At 33.6% G+C, this 22,690-nt stretch overlaps 1 protein-coding gene across 1 annotated transcript; it reads left to right on the plus strand.

Moving 5' to 3' along the window:
• The first annotated feature begins 3,133 nt into the window (after positions 1-3,133).
• LOC136269708 (uncharacterized) lies at positions 3,134-22,099 on the plus strand. The gene is made up of 8 exons (XM_066074164.1): positions 3,134-3,591; positions 10,726-10,986; positions 14,281-14,400; positions 16,176-16,424; positions 17,715-17,807; positions 19,426-19,604; positions 19,987-20,125; positions 21,613-22,099. Exons 1-8 carry the CDS (start codon positions 3,540-3,542, stop codon positions 21,699-21,701), a joined length of 1,182 nt encoding a protein of 393 aa, XP_065930236.1. The 5' UTR covers positions 3,134-3,539; the 3' UTR covers positions 21,702-22,099.
• The last annotated feature ends 591 nt before the right edge of the window (positions 22,100-22,690 follow it).

Genomic DNA, 22,690 nt, shown 5'->3' on the forward strand with positions numbered 1-22,690 from the left:
AACATTTTATTCAACAATAAAATCCACGACTCTTGTTACCCAACGAATGATGATAAAACCACGGCCTATAAAGGGCAGCCACCGTCATCGCTACCAATGTTAACCATTTCATTACGATTGTGAGTCTGAACCTTGAGTGCACCTATACTGTAGCACTAACTGTTTACAGTTTAATTGAGTACTTTAGCATGACGTTCAATCAAAGAATGTGCTGCTGGGATTTCAAAATTGCGCAACTGCTCTAAAACTCTTAGTATCAGAATGTCACCATTGGTCTGACCATGCAAGACCTGTTTCCATGCAACGATGTGCAAATATAGTCAGGTGCATGCATTTTTTTTCAATTATTATGTCATGCAATTCTTATATCTGTATTTTACGGAATCACGGAATTTCAGATAGAAATGTTGATCGAAAACACTTAAAATAGGGGCTTGGTCGAGGCGCCATTTCTCCGTGGTATCAATACTCACGCAATACAGTTCCTTGTGCGATAACGTAAATTCTAAATGGCAACTTTGATTTGTCATTTTCTGATTTGTACTTTAAAAGTACACGAATAATTAGCTTGTTAGCACTCCGCGGGTTTTTTTCTGGGTTTTTTTTTTTGGCATGTATCGTTTTAGTTCTTTAAAAACTACGAATTTGTAGAACTATAAACGAAATAATGAAAAAATCGTTTTGTTTTTTTTTTATCATAATCATAACCATTATACATATATTAAATTATGCTTTCAAACTACATATGTATACCTCAATTTTAAAACTTATAGGTTGATACATGAAAGGAAATGTTACCATGTTCTCTCTCTCTCTCTCTCTCTCTCTCTCTCTCTCTCTCTCTCTCTCTCTCTCTCTCTCTCTCTCTCTCTCTCTCTCTCTCTCTCTCATTTGAACCCTTATTCAATGATCCAAACTAAGATTGAATTGTTACAGCTTTATAACCTTGAGGACTTAAACATGAAATTTCAACACGGGAAGTACAAAACCTTTCAATGCTCCTTTTCATTCGGAGAAAAGGCATATTGATTCAAAAGATAAATTTGTTTCCAAATTTTAAATTCAGAGGAGGTCGAATAGTTAACCCGTTATATTAATATCTTTTGTATCCAGTTTTTTAAAACGCAACTTTCCGCGCGCAGCTAACCGTTGCTGCTATTTAAATCTTTGCTTGTGTCCTTGGAAGCTCAAATATCCGGGTGCAATGATTTTTTTCCTTTCAATATTTTTTTTTTTTGGCCTCCAAAAGGTATTGAGGATCTCAGCATTTTTTTCATAATCTTCTTTGCTTAAAAATCGTCATTCAAATCGATCTGAAAAAGCGGGAAATTGTGCATATTAAGACATTGAGCGCGTCAGCCGCAAGTGCGCATGCTCTCTCTCTCTCTCTTGACTATTATTATTTATTCTAAAAGAAAGATATATGTTAAATTCTCTTGAAATAAATTGAAATATGAGATAGATATGTTTAGCGCGGTGCTTTATGATCAATTTTGAATTCAATATTATTGGTACGAAATATTCGGTACATCGTATATATAATTTACGAATATAGTTCATGGTGCGCTCTTTATGTTAAACTCGGTATATCAAAATAGAAATTAACTCGGTAGTTTTTATGAGCTTCATTTTTCAGTATTGTCATTGTAAGAAGATTTACAATTGTGTTTAATACGGGTACCTGTGGAGATAACAGATGCCCCCGCTGAGCTCAGGGGGCTGGGTTACGGGGGTTCATACAAAGGGATTTCTTTTTAACCAGCTACCCCCAGTCATTGAATACCGTAATGTTTCGTAACCTCCGAGGCACTAAAAGCTGTAATGGTACACGCTATAGTTTATCTGTTCAATTACGTAGTCATCAAGTCGAGAGAAGTGACAATAGAGCTACCTTAAATCCCATTTAACAAAAAAGAATCCAGTTGTATTTTCATGAGAAAAAAAGAGATTATGACACAGAATAGTTAAGGTGTCTTTTTTTACCAATACAAAGCAGAATTATTTTTACTGTCAGGCGTGGCTGCTGCCACACGTGTTTGGCAAATGCTTTGGTCTCTCCCACTTGAACGCGCATATCATGAAAACATATCCACGTGCATATGTAAATTTTTTGCATTTTCTTAGATTACAAACAGGGTTTCAAATGAAGTAATCTCGCTAATTAATGGTCCAATCGCAAAATGATCATATAAAATATTGACTTGCAATTAAGGGACGTATGTTTTTAAAATCAGGCAACATCAAGAGAGAGAGAGAGAGAGAGAGAGAGAGAGAGAGAGAGAGAGAGAGAGAGAGAGAGAGAGATGGTTAGAAAAGTACAAAAAGCAGGAAGTCTTTTATTTTTTTTCATTTTTCGTGCGATGAAATTAATGTACGGAGGGTATAATAAATAAGGAATTACATGTCTATCAACCTGTCAACAAGTTTTACAACAAGTGTGTAATTTTATTGATAAAGATGTGCAAACCCCGCAGACATATCAACAACATGGAACGAATAATGATTTGATTGTTTGTGGGGGATTATTACGGACGCGCTTAAATTCTGCTTAATCCGCGATAAGGAATTATTTTCTGTCAAAATAGCTACAAGCAATTCTTAAAACAAAAATTACATGTCACCCCTTCTCCGTTTATTTATAGATATAATGTCAAATTCCTGTTTGTTTGTTTGTTTGTTTTCTTTGGGCTTTTTGTCTTTTTTTCTGTAAATATACTTATGCAGCATATACTGCGTGCCTGTGCTGGAAAAATTCTTTGGAACAAGGATATATGCAACTGTGCTGATAAGAGAAAGAATTCTGCGAAATTCCAAGCCTGTACAGTATACATCTAAACTTGGGGAAGGATTCAAGAATTTAAAATACATACATGTACGTACATACGACAAAACGATATTAAATTACTTTTTTCTAAATTTTATTTCAAAGTAAAGTTATTTATGATAACCAAAGGTTGTACAACTCAGACATGCAGATCAATAATCAATAGAAAATATCAGCGAGATAGATAAATTTGAAAAAATATTTATGAATACTTTATTTTTTTCAAAAAAAGTAAAAAAAAAAAAGGTGTCTATTAATGATTCAATTTTTTTTTACAGGTAATTGTAAACTAAAGTTAATAAATTTTCCTTTAATAAACCTTCTTTCCATCACAACCAATCTTAAATTATCAGAAAAATCGAGGAGTAAATATCTTCCTGCGGCTTTCAGTATTGATCGGTATGCATGCATACGAACTATACTACAGCTGAGTCGCGGTTGTATACATCTATGCATATGTGAAGTAATCTATATAATACGTATCCCCGACCTGTATGTTCAATAATGAGTATATCCATTACTTCTGCAGTGTGTGACACGGAATAAAAAACACACACAAAAATTTCTTCGCTTTTGGAGCTTTCCCGGGTTAGAATCGTCTATCCATTTAACCTATAGGCCTAAAATTATAGGGGGCGCTACTGTGACGTCACACAGCGTGGAAGTCACCGTGTGTTTTTGAACAGGGACTACGCATTTTGCGACGAAAGCGAAAATGGGACTACAACAATTTTATTTGGCCATATTTGGTTTAATTTTTATGCAAGGTAAGTTAATAGTTCGTGTTTTACTAATGTTTTAACACTGTGCCGGATAATTATGCCAGTGCCAAGGTGGCATTTTTGCACCCACTTAAAATGCAGTTTCGGAAAAATCCATGTATACCAAATGATAGACCATTGTCTAGAGAGTATATAACCACTTTTGTTTTTAGTGTGTTTCACCTGACAGGTGAGATATTTACCTTTAAAAATTAATATCCCATCGGAAAATGATAATTCCCATAGGAGAATTGACTCTCCTACAGGAAATATTGACAATCCTATAGGATTTTTTAAAAGTCCTGTAGGAATTATATTTCCTATAGGAGAATGGTAATTCCTGTAGGAATTTGATACAAACAAATAGTTTTCCTATAGGATATTAAGTTTTCCTTTCGGATTTTATCAAATCCTATCGGAATTAAAATTCCTATAGGAAGTTGTTGTATTCCGATAGGAAATTTCAAATAACCTATAGGAATATTGATTTTCCTATGGGAAAAATTATTTTCCTATAGGAATTTATTTTTGAAAGGTAAATATCTTACCTGACAGGTGAGATACACTGATAAAAAAGGTGGTTGTTAACTCTTTAAGCAATGGTCTATCATACGGCATGTTTGAATTTTTCGATATATGCAGCTTAAGCAGGTGCAAAAATGCCACCTTGGCACTGGCATAATTATCCGGCACAGTGTTTTTTGCGCATGTTATCTTTTGGACGTGGACTTTGTACGAATCTCACCTGTGAATTCGACACACCGGTCTATTTAAGGGTGACGCCATGTTTTTGGCGGAAATCCCATTATCAGATTTTGACTTCTTTGAAACCGTGAATGGAATATTTGAAAGAAAAAAATAATCAGGAACGGCAGAAAAACTGAACAACTTACTCACTGACTTTAGACCCGTGTAGATAGCCAATTCATGTATTGATTTTACTTTCGATATATCTTTTTTTTTTTTGGGGGGGGGGGGTGTTTGACCATGCTTTCGATATTGCTCACTGTACGCGTAGCTCTTATAAGTAAGTACGGGTAGGTCTGATTTGCAGATGAATATCTGTATGCGTAGCTTTGAACATTATATTGAGCTGTATTATTTTTGTTGAATGAAATTACGTTTTGTAAGACTCGTTTTTTTAAAGGCAAAAAAAAAATTTAAAAAAAATCGGACACAAATGTATACAAAAAAACCCAAAGCCCATTGATTTGTAAAATTATTTCCCGCGCTTGCGCGGGATGTCATCTAGTTATCTATACTACTATAGAAAATAATAGACTCGAGTTTTTGGGCTTTAATACCGAGAAATCGGAAGAGCACTGTCTTTTGTTTTATATATTTTAACATGATTGGCACTTGAAGATTACCAATGTGTTTTTATATTCTCAAAATCAAGCTTCGCTAATTAATAATCAACGAAAAGTCTTTTTAAAAATTCGGAAATTACATGTATCTGGATTTTTTGGATTTTACAATCTTGCGCATGCGCATTACATTCACACTAAATCATGGGAGGCTCTTTACTTTATGTTTCCACAATATCACATTTGAATGGAGAAACTCAAACGATATTACAAATACGTGTAAATTTTCATTGAAGCTTTGTCATATACTGTAGATTCCTTTTTTTACGCGAGTACTTAATTCCACGATTCAACGATTCTCCATCAAATTGCGAGAACATAAAATAGTGAATGTCGAAATTTTATCAAAGTTTCATGTAGTTTACCTATGTCGGAATATTAAAAGCGAGATTTTATAATTCGCGAGACGAGTTTCTCGCGATTTTACGCTGATATTAATTCCTCGCGTTTAATTTAGGAATTTATATTAGTTTATTCTGTTCATCAAAGGAAATACGGGAGATAATTCTAACTCAGTGCATTTAATTAGAAAAAACCCGTGAGTTCCGAGTGTCAACATGGTGGCGAGTAAAAAAAGTTTATGAAAAAGTGTTGAATTCTTCATTACTATAAAAAAAAGTTTTAGATGAAAGGTATTTACAGCCTCAAAAAGGTTTGTTATAAATAATTTGACTGTTATTTTTAATGCAGCTTCATTAATTTTCTCAAAAGATCGTTCTGGAGCGATTTTGCAATTTGTTGCTACATTACAGGTATATGGGAGGCGTTTAACTGTGGTGATGTCCTCTCCCGAGACACAGTTAGATTATTCTTACTAGGTAGAGTGTAGTAAAATCTATAGTATTACTGTAGTCTTAAAGCTTAGTTATGTACATGCCAACAATACGTTAATGTCCGATATAATATGCAATGTCAACCCGTGCACGCACGGGTCTAAGTCTAGTTTTTATATTAATTAAAGGTTTTGATATCAATTGCGTATACAGTAAGTATATTATAGATAAAGTTTCTAGTTCCACTTGTCAATATAAATACTTGAATCCAAATACTTGTGCTAGGACTCCGCTTTTAAATCTTATTAATCCAAAACCTATATAGTTGTTTTCAAAATAGCACTCGTGTACATATAGCAGCTATGTAAAAGGATGTTGAATGTCGATTAAAAAACTATTAATTACAAATTGCTGCAGCAAAAATATTTGTTTTCATCATTGCAATTTTTTGAAGTGATGAGTTCATTCATGAATACAATGGTCATTCAATTGGGTTAACTTACCATTACAAACCAATGCTTAATTATAGAACTACGCATACAGTAAAATTCTAAATATATGCTTAAAATTGCGTTACGCGTACAGTATGAAATAATGACAAATCATGATATTCTGAGGATTTTTTTTATAATTTTATTTCCAATGATATCAAATTATAAGATTATTCTCTTAAAGTATACATTTACCTCCACATGTCCCCTATTCAGTCGTAATATATTAATGATTGTATTTCGTACAAAATAATCATTTCAATTTTGGAATGTGACCTTTGATATTGATTGTCATGTTGTATATTTTATTTGATAAAATGAAATATATCAGAAAGGACACTACACTGTGCATGTGGTATATTCGTTTTTATAGGAGGAATCGTAGAATCAGTGGATCGGTATATAAAGTTCCTTCCGTGATTTTGTCTTAAAGTTTTTGACTTAGTCTTTATAAGACACTTTAAAAGTTTAGATAAAGTTCCTTCCATGATCTTGTCTTCAGGTAGTGGCGTCGGAAGTAAATTGAAGGTGGGGGGGGGGGGGGGGGGGGCTAGACTAATCCTCAGAAATCTTAAAAAAAAAAATAATTCCCCAAATTATGAAAATCCTAATCCGTGGGGGAGGGGGGGGGTGTAGTATACCTATGACTCAAACTTATCATTATTTCCATCTTTTCAAGGTAAAATTAGGAGCAATTATCATTGATGCGATAAAAAGGTGGGGGGGGGGCTGAACCCTTCTATGATGCTATGTACTTAATGGTTAGTTCTAACTTTGCAAAAAAGTGGGGGAGCTAAGCCCCCCTCCCCCCGTTTCCGACGCGTATGTAAGGTTTATCAGACTTTTAAAACACTTAGAAAGAGTTCCTTCCATGATCTTGTCTTAAAAATTTCCACTTCATCTTTATCAGACAATTTAAACATTTAGAAAAAGTTTCTTCCGTGATCTTGTCTTAAAATGTTTGACTTTATCTCAATCGGACACTTTAAAAAGGACTATATATGGTATGGGCCTAAATTGGCCCCCTAAAGGGAATATCTTTATTTTACTGTAATTCTTTGTTTTCTTTGTACAGATATATATGTGAAATTTTTACTTAATGTTCATTTTGATTCAAGTGCCCACAATTTAGAAATACGGCATTGTGAAGACAACCTTTTCCCGCCATTTTTGCATTTTAGCATAAAAAAAAGCTTGTTTTCAAGCAGTTTTTCGTTCAGGAAACATAGAGCGCATGCTTGAACCAACAAAATATTTTAATCAGAGATGTATCTAGTTAAGCCTAGTAAGTGACAAAAAATTTGTCCTGGTTCAAGCATGCGCTCTATATTTCCCATTCGTAAAAAGATGTGAAAAATGTCAATTTTCGTCTGATTTTGATTGAATTATAGAAATAGCGTCACTTCTGACGTCATATACAGCAAGTGAGTGCAAATAAATCCAACAAATATGTGAAAAAAATATTTTATATCAACTCGTCTAAATTATAACATAACATTTTATTGTACCCGAAACACTTTAAAAAATAGTGAATTATGGGGGCCAAATTTAACTCTTATCATATATAGTTCTTTTGTTCAAACATCATTTATTTGAAGAAACTGAGAGAGAGAGAGAGAGAGAGAAAGAGAGAGAGAGAGAGAGAGAGAGAGACATTTCATTTGTAATTCACTAATGTTATCGTTTAAAGTAATGCACATTGTAATAGAATCCAACAAAGCAGTTTCAGTCCGCGTACTATACCTATCAATCAAGTTAGCCCGCGAGCTGCACCAAGTGCTCTTTCCGTGGTAAAGTTTTTCAAGTCCGAAGAAAATAGAAATATGTTTGACAATAATTCATACAGTACTTTTTAAATTATTTTACATCAGACTGATCATGTTGATTGCTTTTAGCTATCAATATATCATTATTGCCGATCATTCCTTTTAAAGTAATACTTGTTTACCCTGTGATAATAACATTTACACGTACAGGTACACATTACAACTGCTAAACATGAGCTGGTACGCGTAGTTCTAACTTCTAACCTACACGTACATTTACACGTACAGGTACACATTACAACTGCTAAACATGAGCTGGTACGCGTAGTTCTAACTTCTAACCTACACGTACAAATACACGTACACGTCGGTCTGCTAAACCTCTCTGTCATGACTAGATAGTTTAACTGCACTATATTATTTAACATTTTCTGACATTTTGCAGCTAAAAATTTAACATGTGGATTTATAAAAATAAACAAAAGTTATATCTTAATATCATATAGCAAATAATTTTGAGAGATAATAATTCATATCAACTTTTTTTTTTTGTTTCATAAAAGGAAGGTTTTCATTGTCTGATAAGTACTGAACTATGTTCATATTAATTGTGTAAACTATAAACTCCACATCTTAATCGTGACACCCAATGTTACCATCTTGGTCCTAAACATTTGCTTTTCCATATCACTTACAACTATTATAAATGTTCAAATCATAACTTCGATGTTCTTCAGAAGATATTACTGTAAATATAAAAACTACTTTCTCAAAGGGGAAAATATAATAAATTACAACAATTTCAGGACTTGTTTATATTGTAAAATATTTGATATTAGTGCCTATATAAATCTTAAAAGGAAATTATCATTTCTTGCTGACACCTCTTTGAAATTGCATGAATCTTATGGGTCAGATCGATATTGAGATTACAGGCCTCAAAATCCGCCGACCGCTGTTGATTTAACGAGGCCGGGTCTAATTTTTTCTGCCCTAGATTTTTGAATGAAATTTTTTACAAGAATTACTACTGATATAATTATTATTTTAAGATAAAAAAATAAGACATTTACCACACCGTTTGTTTAAGGGGTCATCTCAAAGTGTGTTAATTTTTAACATAGGACCCTATGGGATTTTGCTTGCAATGTACCAAATTTGCACATTTTTTAAACTTCTGCCCTAGGGATTTCTTTTTCTGTTCTACATATTAAAGTTATAGCTAAAAGGCATCAAATGGTCAAATAAAAAAAAACGTTTACCTCCTGGTTTGTTCCAGGGGTCTTATCAAAGTTGATTTTTGTATGCCCAATTTCCAAGATTTGTCAGTTAATGGCTATTTTTTATTTGACAAAGGCGGAAAATGTGATATATATGGTATTATTAAAACATTCAGACATATTTAAGTAATAAATAAATATATAACATCACATATTAAGGGTCATTAATATAAAATATATGGTTATTGTCTTGAAATATATGAATTAAGCTATATCTAGGCGGGTTAAGAAAACGTGACAGAGGGCTAGGCTTGCTGAACCCTCTTCACCTTTTCGACCCGAGCCCAAGTATAGCTTATACTTCGAGACATTTATCTTTATTCCACAATATAACTTTAATTTTACTCTTCAAACGAGTTATTTTCGACAAATTTCGCTGAATATCTGCAGTTGAAACTATCCCGCCATGGCGTCAACAAAGCAAAAAGATGACGTCACAATACAAATGAAACGCTGCGCGAAAGCGTGCGTACTCGTTCTGTACTCGGCCTCGTTAAAACAATATTAAGGCAGTATTTCCTAAGAAATTTGGCTTGCAAGTAATGTGCATTTAACAGATTAAATGCCGGAAAAATAAGGTTTGTCATAAGATTTGTTAGCTACTTGCGTCATAGATGGGCATTGTTTCTTAGGTGAAATATGACCAACTAGTTTCTCGTTTTACAGCCAATTTAATTTTTCGATTCCTTTGAGGCAGGTTCAGTTACAGAATCAATAAATTCTTTATGTAGTCTTATGTACGAACAAGTTAGATATGATATAAGATTTGGCGCTGTTTTCTTTTTGTAACTTCTATACATGTCTACGTCGGTAATTAGGTATACGAAATTTTAAATTGTCACATAGTAGGCGATGAATCATTCAATTGAATAAAAGTATCATATCTATGTAGTGGAGTTCCAAATATGAATACATATGAATCCATGTGAAAACAAACGTCAATTTTAAATTGTTGCTATTTCTTGGCCATCGAAAAATCATTTTTCGTTAAATCAATTATGAAGTGATAACGGTTCTAGCATCAAATAGGCACTTTGGGATTATTTACTAGATCTTAACCTGAAGAAAAACATAATAAGGAATAGCATGCCTTTTTTATATTCTTTCTAAATTATATCCCTTTAAAGATGGGCTGGCCCGAGTTAAATTAAACTTTAAGGTTTTTTTATTTGTAGGATGCGTGTATAGTTTGGTTGAAATTTATACAGTAGTTCTTGATAAGTCAAAAATATGAAAAGGTTTACAGACAGACGGATAATTGGACAAACGTACATTAGAAAAAAGAGACATGAAAAGTTAACTTATACTTTCAGCTCAAGCTCAAAATGGATAAATAAACATATTCCAATCGCAAATCAAGAGCAGATCCTTAACATACTTTGGACTATTTAATAACATTTATCGAAAAATAATGAAATTCAAGATATCTTTGGTGCATTTATCAGATTAATCTTATTTTGCAGGACTAGTAGGGTCTGAGTACATTGTGAACGTAGCGTCTCAATCCACACTGGTGAATCCCGGAGATAAATATGTGGCGTACTGCAATATCCCTGGCCAAGGGGCCCTCGACATTATCCAGAACTTAAAGCTCACGTGGTTCCACAACGGTCAGGCCCTGGCCAGTCTGTGTGAGTTCCTGTCATCTCATCTCACCCAGAAGTATTCCTGCAAAGTTCTGTCACCACAGCAGAACAACATCAGCTTAGAACTCACAGTATTAAGTAAGTGTGTGAAATAACCCTGCATTTTTAAAGATCAGATTGACAATTTGGAATCGAGAGAGTTGAATCAAATTCTTTGGGGTTACAAATTATCTAAAAGGAAAAAAAGAATTGCGTCGATTTGATTTCGCACAATTCTGTAGATATCGGATACTGTGGATTCCTTATTTTACGCGAGTACTTAATTCCGCGATTCAACTGTCAACTCACGAAAGCATGAAATCTCGAAAGCCAAATTTTTATTGTAGTTTTATGTTAGTTTACGTATGTCCGAAAAATGAAAGCGAGATTTTAAAATTCGCGAGTTGTGCTTCTCGCGATTTTACGCGGATTTTTATTCCTTGCGTTTAATTCTACAGTATGTGGAACATTTTATCTGAATCTAGTTGGTTGGTTTGATTTGTTGAAAATAAAATGCGGAACCTTTGATATTGTAATTAAGGTCTTCCGTTTCCAACGGAAGACCTTATTGTTATTGCTTTGTTTCTTTTTTCCTATTATTAAGGTCTTCCGTCCAGCCGAAGACGTTTCTATTATTCTATTGTTTCTTTTTCACTTTTCTTATTATTTTTTTTTTACCGATTTTGTGCAGACGATTTCTCAGAGAAGTCTCGATCGATTTCATTCAAAATTTCAATATAAACGTGTTTTTATCTAAAGCTGATACTATTTTTTTAATTTTTGAAAAAACACTTCTGGTCAGAAGTTATCGTCCGTTTACGATTTTAAAAAGTCAATTTGGTCTGTCGGGTTTCTCAAAAACGAGTAAAGATAAAAGGCTGAAAATTTCAGAGATGATAGATCTACCGTTTTTTTTCTGGTGCACCTTGGTCAAGAGAATGTCCTACGGTTACTTCCGGTCGTCATCTGAAGGACATTTTAAAAATTGAATTTTTCGACTTTTTTCTTTTTTTAATATTTCTTTTTGAGTTTTTTACACCTTATAGTGACCCTTTTACTGATTCAGAGTATGTAATTTGTTTTAAAATCGATTAAGGCATTATCGAGAAATTAAGCGTCAAATTTCTGAAGCGAGAGTCCGAGTAGCTCAGTCGATAGAGTCGTGGACATGGCCAAGGCGACCCGGGTTCAGGCCCCGAGTGCCGCAATTTTTTTTTACTATTATTCGCTTAGATCAACGGTTTTATCTTTGAATTGATAAGTTTGATCTAATCTATTCAAAAATCGGACGGAAGACCCACTCGTTGCTCGCAACAAGATCGTGTCTAGTTATTTTGTTTTTCTTCCTATTTTTGTGCACGCGATATCTCGAAACGGCTCGTCTGATCTCAATCAAATTTTCAGATATGATAGATATTGGTCTGAACCTGATTGGAAATTGTTTGTGTTGATGGCTTCACACCCGTTTTTGAGATATGGAGATTTTTCTAATTTTTATATGGGTATTTTGTCTTCTGTCTTTCTCCTAAAGTATAAGATATATTAAGCTCAAATTTCTACAGTTGGTAAAGAAAAGATTGAAGTTTTGCATGATTGTTGTTTTGTATGTTAAGCACTACTGGCGCCAAAGCTTGCTAGAGCTCGAAAATTGACATTAAAAAAGCGTCGTAAATTTTTGTGCTCTTCTCTCTTTATCTCTTTTCTGGAAAATATTTTAATAAGACATGTAATGTAAAAAAGGTTTATATTTACAAGACCTTTTAGCTGATATCAAGAAAAAGGGGCTGGCCCCTCATATTAGGGACCTAGAAGGCTCTAAAGTCTTTTACCCATAGCTCTTCACCGAGGGATATTTTGTAATAGATTATTGAAGCAAATTTGTTTATCTTACATTTATGAAGCCTAGTACTATAACGATTTTCTCATGTGTTACGTAACTAAGGGTTTTTAGGGGTCAAAAGTCCAAAACTTTGATCACCTAATGGCTATATCTCAAAAAAGAAAATATTTTGAAAGCACAATAAAGAAAAGATGCTCAAAATGATGTACTTAACAACATGCAACCTTAAAAATTTGGCTCAGTGGCCCCAATAAGGAGATAAGGGACCGGCCCCTAAAACATTCTTTCTCAGATATCTCAAGAATGGTAACGAATTTTTAAACACTTGTTGAACAAAATGTCTTTATTATCAAACGACCTTTCATTTGATACCATAAAAAAGGGGCTGGCCCCTAATATTAGGAACTAGAGGGCTCTAAAGTCTTTTTCATATAGCTCATTACCGAGGGATATTTTGTAATAGATTATAGAATCAAATATGTTAATCAATCAGTTATGTAGCTAACAGTATAATGATTTTACCATGTGTTACGTAATTAGGGAATTTTAGGGGTCAAAAGTCCTAAACTTTGATCACCTATAACTCAAAAAGAGAAAATATTTTGAAATGCAGTATAAAAGAAAAGATGCTCAAAATGATGTACTTACCAACATGCAACCTTAAAAATTTGGCTCAGCAGCCCCAAAAAGGAGATAAGGAACTGGCCCCTATACATTCTTTCTCAAATATCCCAAAAATGGTAACGAATTTCTAATCAATTGTTGAGCAAATTGTCTATAAAATCAAATGACATTTCATCTGATATCAAGTAAAAGGGGCTGGCCCCTAAATATAGGGACCTAGAGGGCTCTAAAGTCCTTTTCCTATAGTTCTTTTACCGAGGGATATTTAGTGATAAATGATAGAAGCAGATATGTTTATCTTACATTTATTTAGCCTAACAATATAACGATTTTCTCATATTTTACGTAATTAGGGCATTTTAGGGGTCAAAAGTCCAAAACTTTGATCACCTTTATCTAAAAAAGGAACAATATTTTGAAATGCAGTGTCAAAGAAAAGATGCTCAAAATGATGTACTTAACAACATGCAACCTTAAGGATTTAGTTCAGTGGCCCCAATAAGGAGATAAGGGACCGATCCCTTTAACGTTTTTCACAGATATCTCAACAACTCAGGAATTTCTAAACACTTGTTGAACAAAGTTCTTACACCTGAAACAAAATAGTATCCGGCCCTTAAAATGTAGACCATCTTTTTCTGATTTAAATCATGTTAAGCTGTTAAATAGCAAAATCAAGATCGAACATAAATCTCAAGTTCTAAAATCAGACGGAGGACCTCCTCGTTGCTCGCAACGAGATCGTGTCTAGTTACAATATTATTATTACACTTGTGCATTTATGCAATGTTGCAATATCATGATGCAGATTTCAACATATCATTGGGATTTTACAGTAAACATTATCTGCCCTTATGATAGGTCTTTTTGTGTACAGGGAGATTTTGATCAAGGATTCTTTAATATTGACAAGAATTTTTTTTTGGTAGATGTTCAGAAAGCAGATGCAGGGAATCTAACCTGTGATGTGTATGAGAAGATCAAGGAGAATGAGCAGTGGGTCAGGGATGAATTGGTGGCCATAAAATCTCTGGCTATACAAGTCAGAGGTAAGAACTAATCTTCGAACGTTGACAAAACCTTCTAGAAAAGTTAATGGTAGGCTTTAGGAGAATCTACTATAGAAGTACTGTAAACCAGAGTTTTGATTGTAAATCGGTGGCCTTTTCATAAGGATGTGAGTTAGGAGAAATCTTCTCTAGAAGTACTTTAAACAAACATTTATTACTCACTGTCAGACCTTAAAAAAATATTAATTTCTAAGTGGCTTGCTGTAAAAAAAAATCATCGAAATTTGTTAAGGTATCATATAGTGTGCATTATAGTTACAGGCAGGGGTGTTTATAGATAGACAAATATTTTTCGATTATTTAACAGTCAGTTTTGCTCTTGTTTCAGTAAGTCATATTGTACAATTATAAACCTATCGAACCTATTGTAACAGGAAAAGGTTGGTTGAAATATAAATGCTATAAATGATTATTTTCCCTTTTGTTAAATGACGTGGGCTCTGTACCTTTAATCAGTTGACAAAACAATGCAATGTAAAAGTTATAAAAATATTTATTATACTGATAATACAATGATAAACAACGCGAGTACGCGAACGGCACCTTCCTAGAATGCGGAAGGTTTATCTTTTTTCAGGTTGGCGCTTGGCACTGGTATTATCCTACGCAGATAACAATTCAACTATAATTGTAAGGACAAAATAAATATAAGGACTATAGTACGCATATATCGGGTGGAACAGGCTTACACCTTAGATATGGGAAGGTGCACAACGGGTAGGTGCTTCTGTAACTAAGATAAACAATGACAAGGAAGTGAAGGGGCACTACGGTAAAGATGGGTATAATATCCTCTGGAAATAACTGGAGAAGGTGCAGTAATAAATACAATTCAATTAAATATTCACCTTCCGCACCTTTGAAGTGTTAAGGTTAAGGTGCTGCTGGGCCATATTTGGCAAAGAAGTCGAGTGGTAACGGGAGCAGAAGACAGAAGGAAGACACGATTTCTACCAGTACCTCATTTATATAGTCTATATTTGCCAGCCAATCAGCGCGCAGCTTGCATTATGCGTCAGAATATGCTGACGAAAGATGAAGGGAATACGGAGTACGCTGGTTTGCGTTTGCGTAAAGTATGGACGAAATAACAACAAAAATGATTAAATTAAGTAAAGAAAACGGTACGGTAAGCATTAATATGCAATGTTCTTCATTTATATCGATGCTATTGCATCATTTACGATGTATTAGACTATTATATGAAACGTAATCAAGAGACACATGGTTTCTGTGTCAAAACATGGCGTACACTCGTAAATACGGAATACACATTATTCCATAAATTAATCATATCATTCTATCCGTAGTATTGGAAATAATGGCATATAAATAGATAATATATATTTTGTGTACACCGTATAAATACAGGAACTGGTTATTGGTACAGGGCCATACCAATTTCATAACACTATTAAGACTTTTAATGCTTCCATAAATTATATTGTTCTAAAAACCTTCTGTATTTTCATAAGTAATATTGTACTATCACTTTTATAGCAGCTATTAAGACAAGTTTCAGAAGTAATAATGAATTTTCAACATTACAGATAAAATTGTTTTTTCACCATTACAGACCCAAATCATTTTTTTTAACCATAAGAGAGCCTACTTTTGTATTTTCACCAATAAAGAGCCTAATTGTATGTGCGTGTGTGTTTTTTTTTTTTACATTGGACTAATATTGTATTACGACGATTAAAGAGTATAATTCTGTGCGTAGTTTTACCATTAGAGAGTTTTCACCATTACAGAGCCAATCAAAAGTATGATGTTCAGGTTTGACGCCAACAAAGACGAATATCTCACCCTAGACAACAATGAGACCCTTCACGCAATGGAGGTCTTATCTGGCAAGTACGCCCCCTCTTGTGAGGCGATCGGTGGCATGCCAAAAGCCAATGTCCAGATCATGATGGGCGACCAGATGATGCAGGGGAGGATCATGGACATAGAAAACAAGATGGGCACGGAATTTGTTGCCGATGCGACAGATTTCAGAGGTCAGTAGCTAACTTTGGTTTTGTGATGGGGTTAGGTGTGTGTGGAGAAATGATTACTAGCCAACCCAACTGATTGGGATCTTTGGGTCTTGTGGTATTGTTCAGGCCCCAGAAGCTGGCTTGTGTCTGTCCTTCTCTTCCTTTAACACATTACCGGCTCGTAAGGCGGGCTATCCACTGTGGAGAATGCAACAAAATGAATTCAGGTGGTTGAACCTAAGTGGATTGAAATTGGGTTCAGGTACTGTGGTTTCATTAATATTCTTTGAATGCCAATATTCGTCCATTTTGTTAATGAGTTCATCCACAAAATTTTTCTTTGAAGTGCAATATCAAATATCAAATTTTCGGGACATGAAAGCGCAAAAGACTGGTACTTCTCCCCGGTTTCCAAATGCTATGCAAACGAGAGTCATTGACTCCCCCAGAATGGAACACCAGTCTATCGCGGTATCCAATTTCAGCTGGAGGCCGAGACAATGTTGACACGGTACCTTGTCTTAGGGCACAACACACAACATCAAGTGACCACAGCGGGCCCTGAACAAGCAACCTTTGAGATACAGCTTTAACTCCTATGACCAAGAATCTAGGACAAGTTTATTTGCCATAAATTTGTATTACATATACAGATCCTTGCATCTGCCTTTTTTTTTTTTTTTACTAAATCACAAATATTGATGCCCATGATTATTGATAAAACCACATTATCAAAAAAGGATAACTTGCCAGTCAAACTGGTTTTGATCCTTTTGTCTTGAAATTACGCAAAGTTTGATCAGATTACCCCTTGATTAGTCCCAGCATGTTCCCCTCCCAGTTCATGGTACACTATTAAAAAATTAAATATTTGCTTAAAAAGTCTTGTTTATAAATAATTAGTTTTAGATCATGTTATTCTTTTGTGGGTTTTTTATTACTGATAGTTTGTAGTAATTCTGTACATCATTTACTGTGGAATCATTGGATTTCGTGGTGGCTCAATTTTCGTGGAATTCGTGGGTACCTCTCAACCTGTAAAATTTAAGCATTACACGAAAATTATAGCCCACGAAATTTAATAATTCTACAGTAAAACATGTAATAGATTACTTTTTATTACCAGCATAATACTGTTACTGTGACAATAATTGTAATAATTAAAAGATGTTATGAAAGTGCTCATTACGACAGTTGTTACTTATTTTGCATTAAATAAACATCCGTTTGTTGCTTAGATACTTGTAATAAGTGAGTATGTACATGTATGTTGAATTGATCAGATAGAGATTTGAATGCTAACTTTTGCAGTCAACAGCCAAGTTAATGTAACGTGTAGTGCAGAAGTTGATGGTCTACCCAACTCAAAAATGGAACTGACCTATCAAATATTAGTCAGACAAAGTAAGTAGTTCTTTTAACTTATGTTATATTTCTAAAACTGTAGGAATATGTCAATATTTTTTAAGTAATAGACAAATTTTGTCAGTGAATACAGTGTTATTAAAAAATAGCAATTAAATGTTTTATTTGGTGGTTTGAGGGTAGCGAATTATTAGAAAAAAATGTTCTGCAATGTTTGCTTTCTTTATAGATTTAAATTATCAAATAAAGCATTTTATTGTTTATATTTACATTTTTTCTTTAACAAATTATTGAATAGATCATAAAAAGTAGGTACATTTAAAAGTAAAAGAATTCTTATCAATGTCCATTGGTAGGTTAAATAAAAGAAATAGCCAAGTCTGTTTACAATGTATACGGATATTTGAGTCTGCCTCATCATGATTTTCTGTGCAGTCCAGGATTTTTGTGGGGGTTGCTTACCCCTGCGAATGTTATTGTCATTTAAATTTAAACCACGTGGTTTTATTTTACCCTTTCAGTTTTGCAGTAATCTAGGTACTTGTAATCGAATATAAAATCTAGACGTTTATTGATTTTAAACATTTACTCCATTAATTGGTGGATAGAGTGAGTTCTAGAAATTAATGTGACAATAGAAAATATTTTTTCTGCTCTCGCAACAACTAATATGCTTAATAGCGATCCCCCCTAAGAATTAATTTTCAATCTGCACCTGGCCAATTACATATTTTAGTAACAGCATCAATAGTGAAACAGACTGTACTATTTTATGCAAAATGTTTCTTGGCTCGATATACTTAGTTTAAATTCAAAACAGACACGCATTCTTTTTTTTAAAAAAGAAATTTAATTTTTTTTAATGCAAACCAAAAGCATCAAACATGGCTATGACTGTTTTATTATCAATTACGAGTAGAGTGGTTGAGCACGAACAATAACTCTGTTCTGAATATCATCATTTAGTTTATATAACCGCTAGATGATGAAATAAGACAATATCCTAATATACTTTCATGTTTTAACATAGATTAAAGTAGAATATGATATGAGGAACGACCAGTATTTACGTATTTTGAGAATATTATCCCACACATATACTTCCGCTCGACATTTTACAAGATATGAACAAATCTCGGGGAAATCTCGTCTCGTTAACTTTCATTCAAGCACCTTTGGATTTATTACACACTTAACAACGATAGGGAAAACATTCTGAACATAATCGCGGCGGTGTGCTGAAGGTTTTGAATGATCGTTAAACTGGTTAGAACTCGATCCCTAAGAAAAACATAAGGAAATGTATTTAGTTGGGGTAAATATGAATTAATAAATGCAACTGCTGTAAGAAACAACGAGCCAGAGTTTCGTCTATTGTCGTTAACTAGTTCCAGAGTAAAAAAGAGAGAGTTTAAAGATACAGTGCTTTTGAAAAGATTATATATCGTGTTTTTCAGACATTTAGTTTAATATTTGGAATAAGAAGAATTGACAAAGTTGTGTGATAACTGAAACTGAAATTTGGGTTTCATTGAAAATTGATAAATACAAACTCAACTACCAACGGAATAGTCATACATATGTACATACCATATAAGTTACTGAAACTATACTCAGTTTAAAGAAACACTATTGACTGATTCTGTTTTCTTTACAGGAGATCCTAAATTCAGGTGTACCAATACATCTGCTATTGTTAACAACAAACGACACAAGATTACATGTGAGGTGTACGATCTTGAGGGTATTTCTTGTAACAAGATCTTGTGGAAGCGAGAAGACACTGGTGAAGATTATAGCCCCGGCAACTATAATAATATCAATGTAGCTTGTACGGTAAGCCAAACTCTAGGGAAACAAAATCTGGAGGGTATAATTTCCATTGTGGTTTTACGGATCGATCCCCAATATGATGTTTCCCTTTAGGCCCTGACTCTTTCATTTCTCAAAGCCTTACCGCCCAGGGATACAAGTACACCTGATTGATAATATTTTTTAGTGATTTCGTCATTTTATATGAATTAATATTTATCGATTAAAATGTGCTTTTCAAATATGAATCATTTGAAACGATGGTTTACACCTTGTTGATTGGTTTGATTAGCTAATACAAAAAATCATCTTAACAGTCTGTATGCATACGGTATAATTTTGAACATTTTGTTTATATTCGAGTAATAAATCTTGCAGTCTATATGCAACTTATTCTTTTGGGCAGGAAGTAACCGATAGCAAGATAAAAACGACGTTGGAGATTCTGCAGGTGACGGCGGATTATTTTAAGACACCGTTCAGTGTCATTTACAACGACCCACTGTCCCACACAACAGAGTTCCAGCTTATAATTCCGGAAGCTAGTAAGATTAGTTGGTCTTTTTAGAAATAGAGTAATATGGCTTGATGACTTGATTTTCGTTCATATTTTGTTCTAGATGTAAAACGTTCTGCAATTTTGGAAGTGTTAAATTGTTTACGATAGGGAAGCGACTGTTCAAAAATTTTGAACTATGAAAAAGGCAATTACAAACTGTCAACCATCTCACAAATCCATAAAGCGAAATACAAATTCAATGCAAAGCAACACGAACCTCTACAAATAAAGGTTGGATCATGTACCTAGAGGGAGTAAGCATCCCCTGCCGACCGGTTGCACCCGCCATGCATGTCCTCATTGTCAAGATCATGAAAAACGGAAGAAATCGTAGTCAGTCCGGTGTATAAATAATGGTCTAACAAGTATAAAAAACGAAATTAAAAAGATGATTAGTTTTGGTTAGATTAAGTGTTTTTTAACGCCATATACATTGAATGATATAAAAGCAATTAAAAATATATGAAATCTTAAAATTTCGGACAACCAAGTTATCTACATGCAGCTGACGTAAACATTAAGAATGATATGGAACATCGTATTATGTGTTATATGCCCAAGATGAACCCCTGCCATTAAATAAATAGGATGTTAACTGAAAGGTCCGGAAAGGTCACTTAATGGCATATGACACCCGTTCACCTTCTAGTGTCCTTTGAATTGACTGAATGGCAGAGATTCATCGTGTGATGAGAGAGAGAGAGAGAGAGAGAGAGAGAGAGAGAGAGAGAGAGAGAGAGAGAGAGAGAGAGAGAGAGAGAGAGAGAGAATACGACAAAAGAACATGGAACAATTTTCACGTCATTTTTTAAGTCACACCAAGTTCTGAATGCAAAAAGGGGAAATTAGCTCTATGTTGTAACATTCTTTTGAAGAAAAAAAAATCAAAAATTCTTCAGAGAATTTTTATTACCATCATAATAAATCACAAAAGTCAAGAAAGACATTTTGGTATTAGTAAGTCTTTCTAAAAAGGAATAAGATATGGATAAAAACTTCATTTTTCTTCCAACGAACAAGCAGAACATCTTTATAGAAATTTTATGCAGAGTAGAATTTGTTATATGTAGAAGGGGAGGAAGAGAGATATGTCTGAAAAATATAATTAAGATTATGCATTACTAATAAGCGGAAAAGAAAAGGCAAACGATGTTTGTTTTTCAAACTACAACTTTCTTTGATTAAAAAATTATAGTCATTTGATAAAAACTTATAATTTAAGAAAGTATAAATTGCGATTTTGCTACGAGGTTTTAGCTTTTTCCTTCTCAATAAATCACCATTCATGGTTAAACAAAGATGTGTTTCTTAATTCAAACCCCTCTATATTCAAAGCCATTTTTATTTCACCACAAAACAAGAAAATAGGACAGTTGAAATTAAAATAGCATTTCATGTAAGCTTTGGCTTTCAATATCTAAACTGTAGTTCGATAATTGTTATTTTGTTGTAATTTTGTTTCTTGTTTTTCAGAATACAGTAACTCGGCAGCGGCCCTGCAGACACCCCTTGTATTAATATATGCCATTGTTCTTGCTGTTAATTTGCTACAAATACTGTGACTAGGCAAATAAAACAAAGAAGGCAAATAGTAAATTTGCAATTAAAGACCTTTTTGTTTCACTGTGTAAAGAATTAAATTGCATTTTAGTTTACTATCTGGCAAAGGTTCTTGTCAGATCCAAAACGTATCTTGATTTTTTTTTAGATATATCATTTAAAGAAAATTGCGTTGATCAAAATATGCGAGTTTTAATTAGATGAGGATAATGGTTTGTGATATAAAAATTTAACAGAATTTTAGATTTACAAAAAAAATCAGTAAATAAATTATGCTGACAACATTATTGAAGGGCAAATGTTTCTGCAATTATCCAGTATTATATTGTTGAAAGCCCTTGTGAGACTTTAAAAATGTTTTACTATTCTTATGCTTCAAATTGTTTTTATTATGTTAAACAATCGTTGATCTATTTTTATGCGTTTTAACTTTTAAACCTTCTGATTTTAAAAAAAGCAGACTGTAGATATCATTGCGCTTGCTTATACACATTCTAATAAATTTTATTATACCTTTTATGTTTTTTCTCTCGATTTATTGTCGATTGTTGTCAACGGTGTAAGCCGTGGTCTCTAAATGAACTATAACAAAATGATCTTAATATGGTGTATGTTATGGTGATAGTATATAACTACTAGTACTTGTGATATTACCTACGGAACTAGTCTTAATGGGCTTTATAAGAGTGATATTACAATATTATTTATGGTCTTACTCTTCATAGTGTCGATAGGGATAGGTAAGAGCAAAAATAACTGTTAAACAAAATAAATTTGTCTTTAAAACATGTCCATTACTCTGATTCACAAGCAATTTGCTTTACAATTTGGTAAAGTAAGCCCACATTTTGATGACTTGTTACTATAAACAACCACAGAAAAAATGCAATTAAATCCTGGAGAGGTCGGTAATAAATGTTGCTCTACAGTACATTACAGTAGATTTGTCCTAACCCATATCCAAACGTTTGCATGTTAGCATCATCCTACC

Source organism: Magallana gigas, chromosome 10 (genome assembly GCF_963853765.1).
Source record: "Magallana gigas chromosome 10, xbMagGiga1.1, whole genome shotgun sequence".
Classification (NCBI taxonomy): Eukaryota; Metazoa; Mollusca; class Bivalvia; order Ostreida; family Ostreidae; genus Magallana; species Magallana gigas.

What these genes read in the sequence shown, in the direction of transcription:
- LOC136269708 (XM_066074164.1), top strand. Translation starts at nt 3,540, where the DNA reads ATGGGACTACAACAATTTTATTTGGCCATATTTGGTTTAATTTTTATG. An exon ending in CTTAGAACTCACAGTATTAA is followed by an intron (nt 10,987 to 14,280) that starts GTAAGTGTGTGA and finishes TTTTTTTGGTAG; the next exon opens with ATGTTCAGAAAGCAGATGCA. An exon ending in GCTTATAATTCCGGAAGCTA is followed by an intron (nt 20,126 to 21,612) that starts GTAAGATTAGTT and finishes CTTGTTTTTCAG; the next exon opens with AATACAGTAACTCGGCAGCG.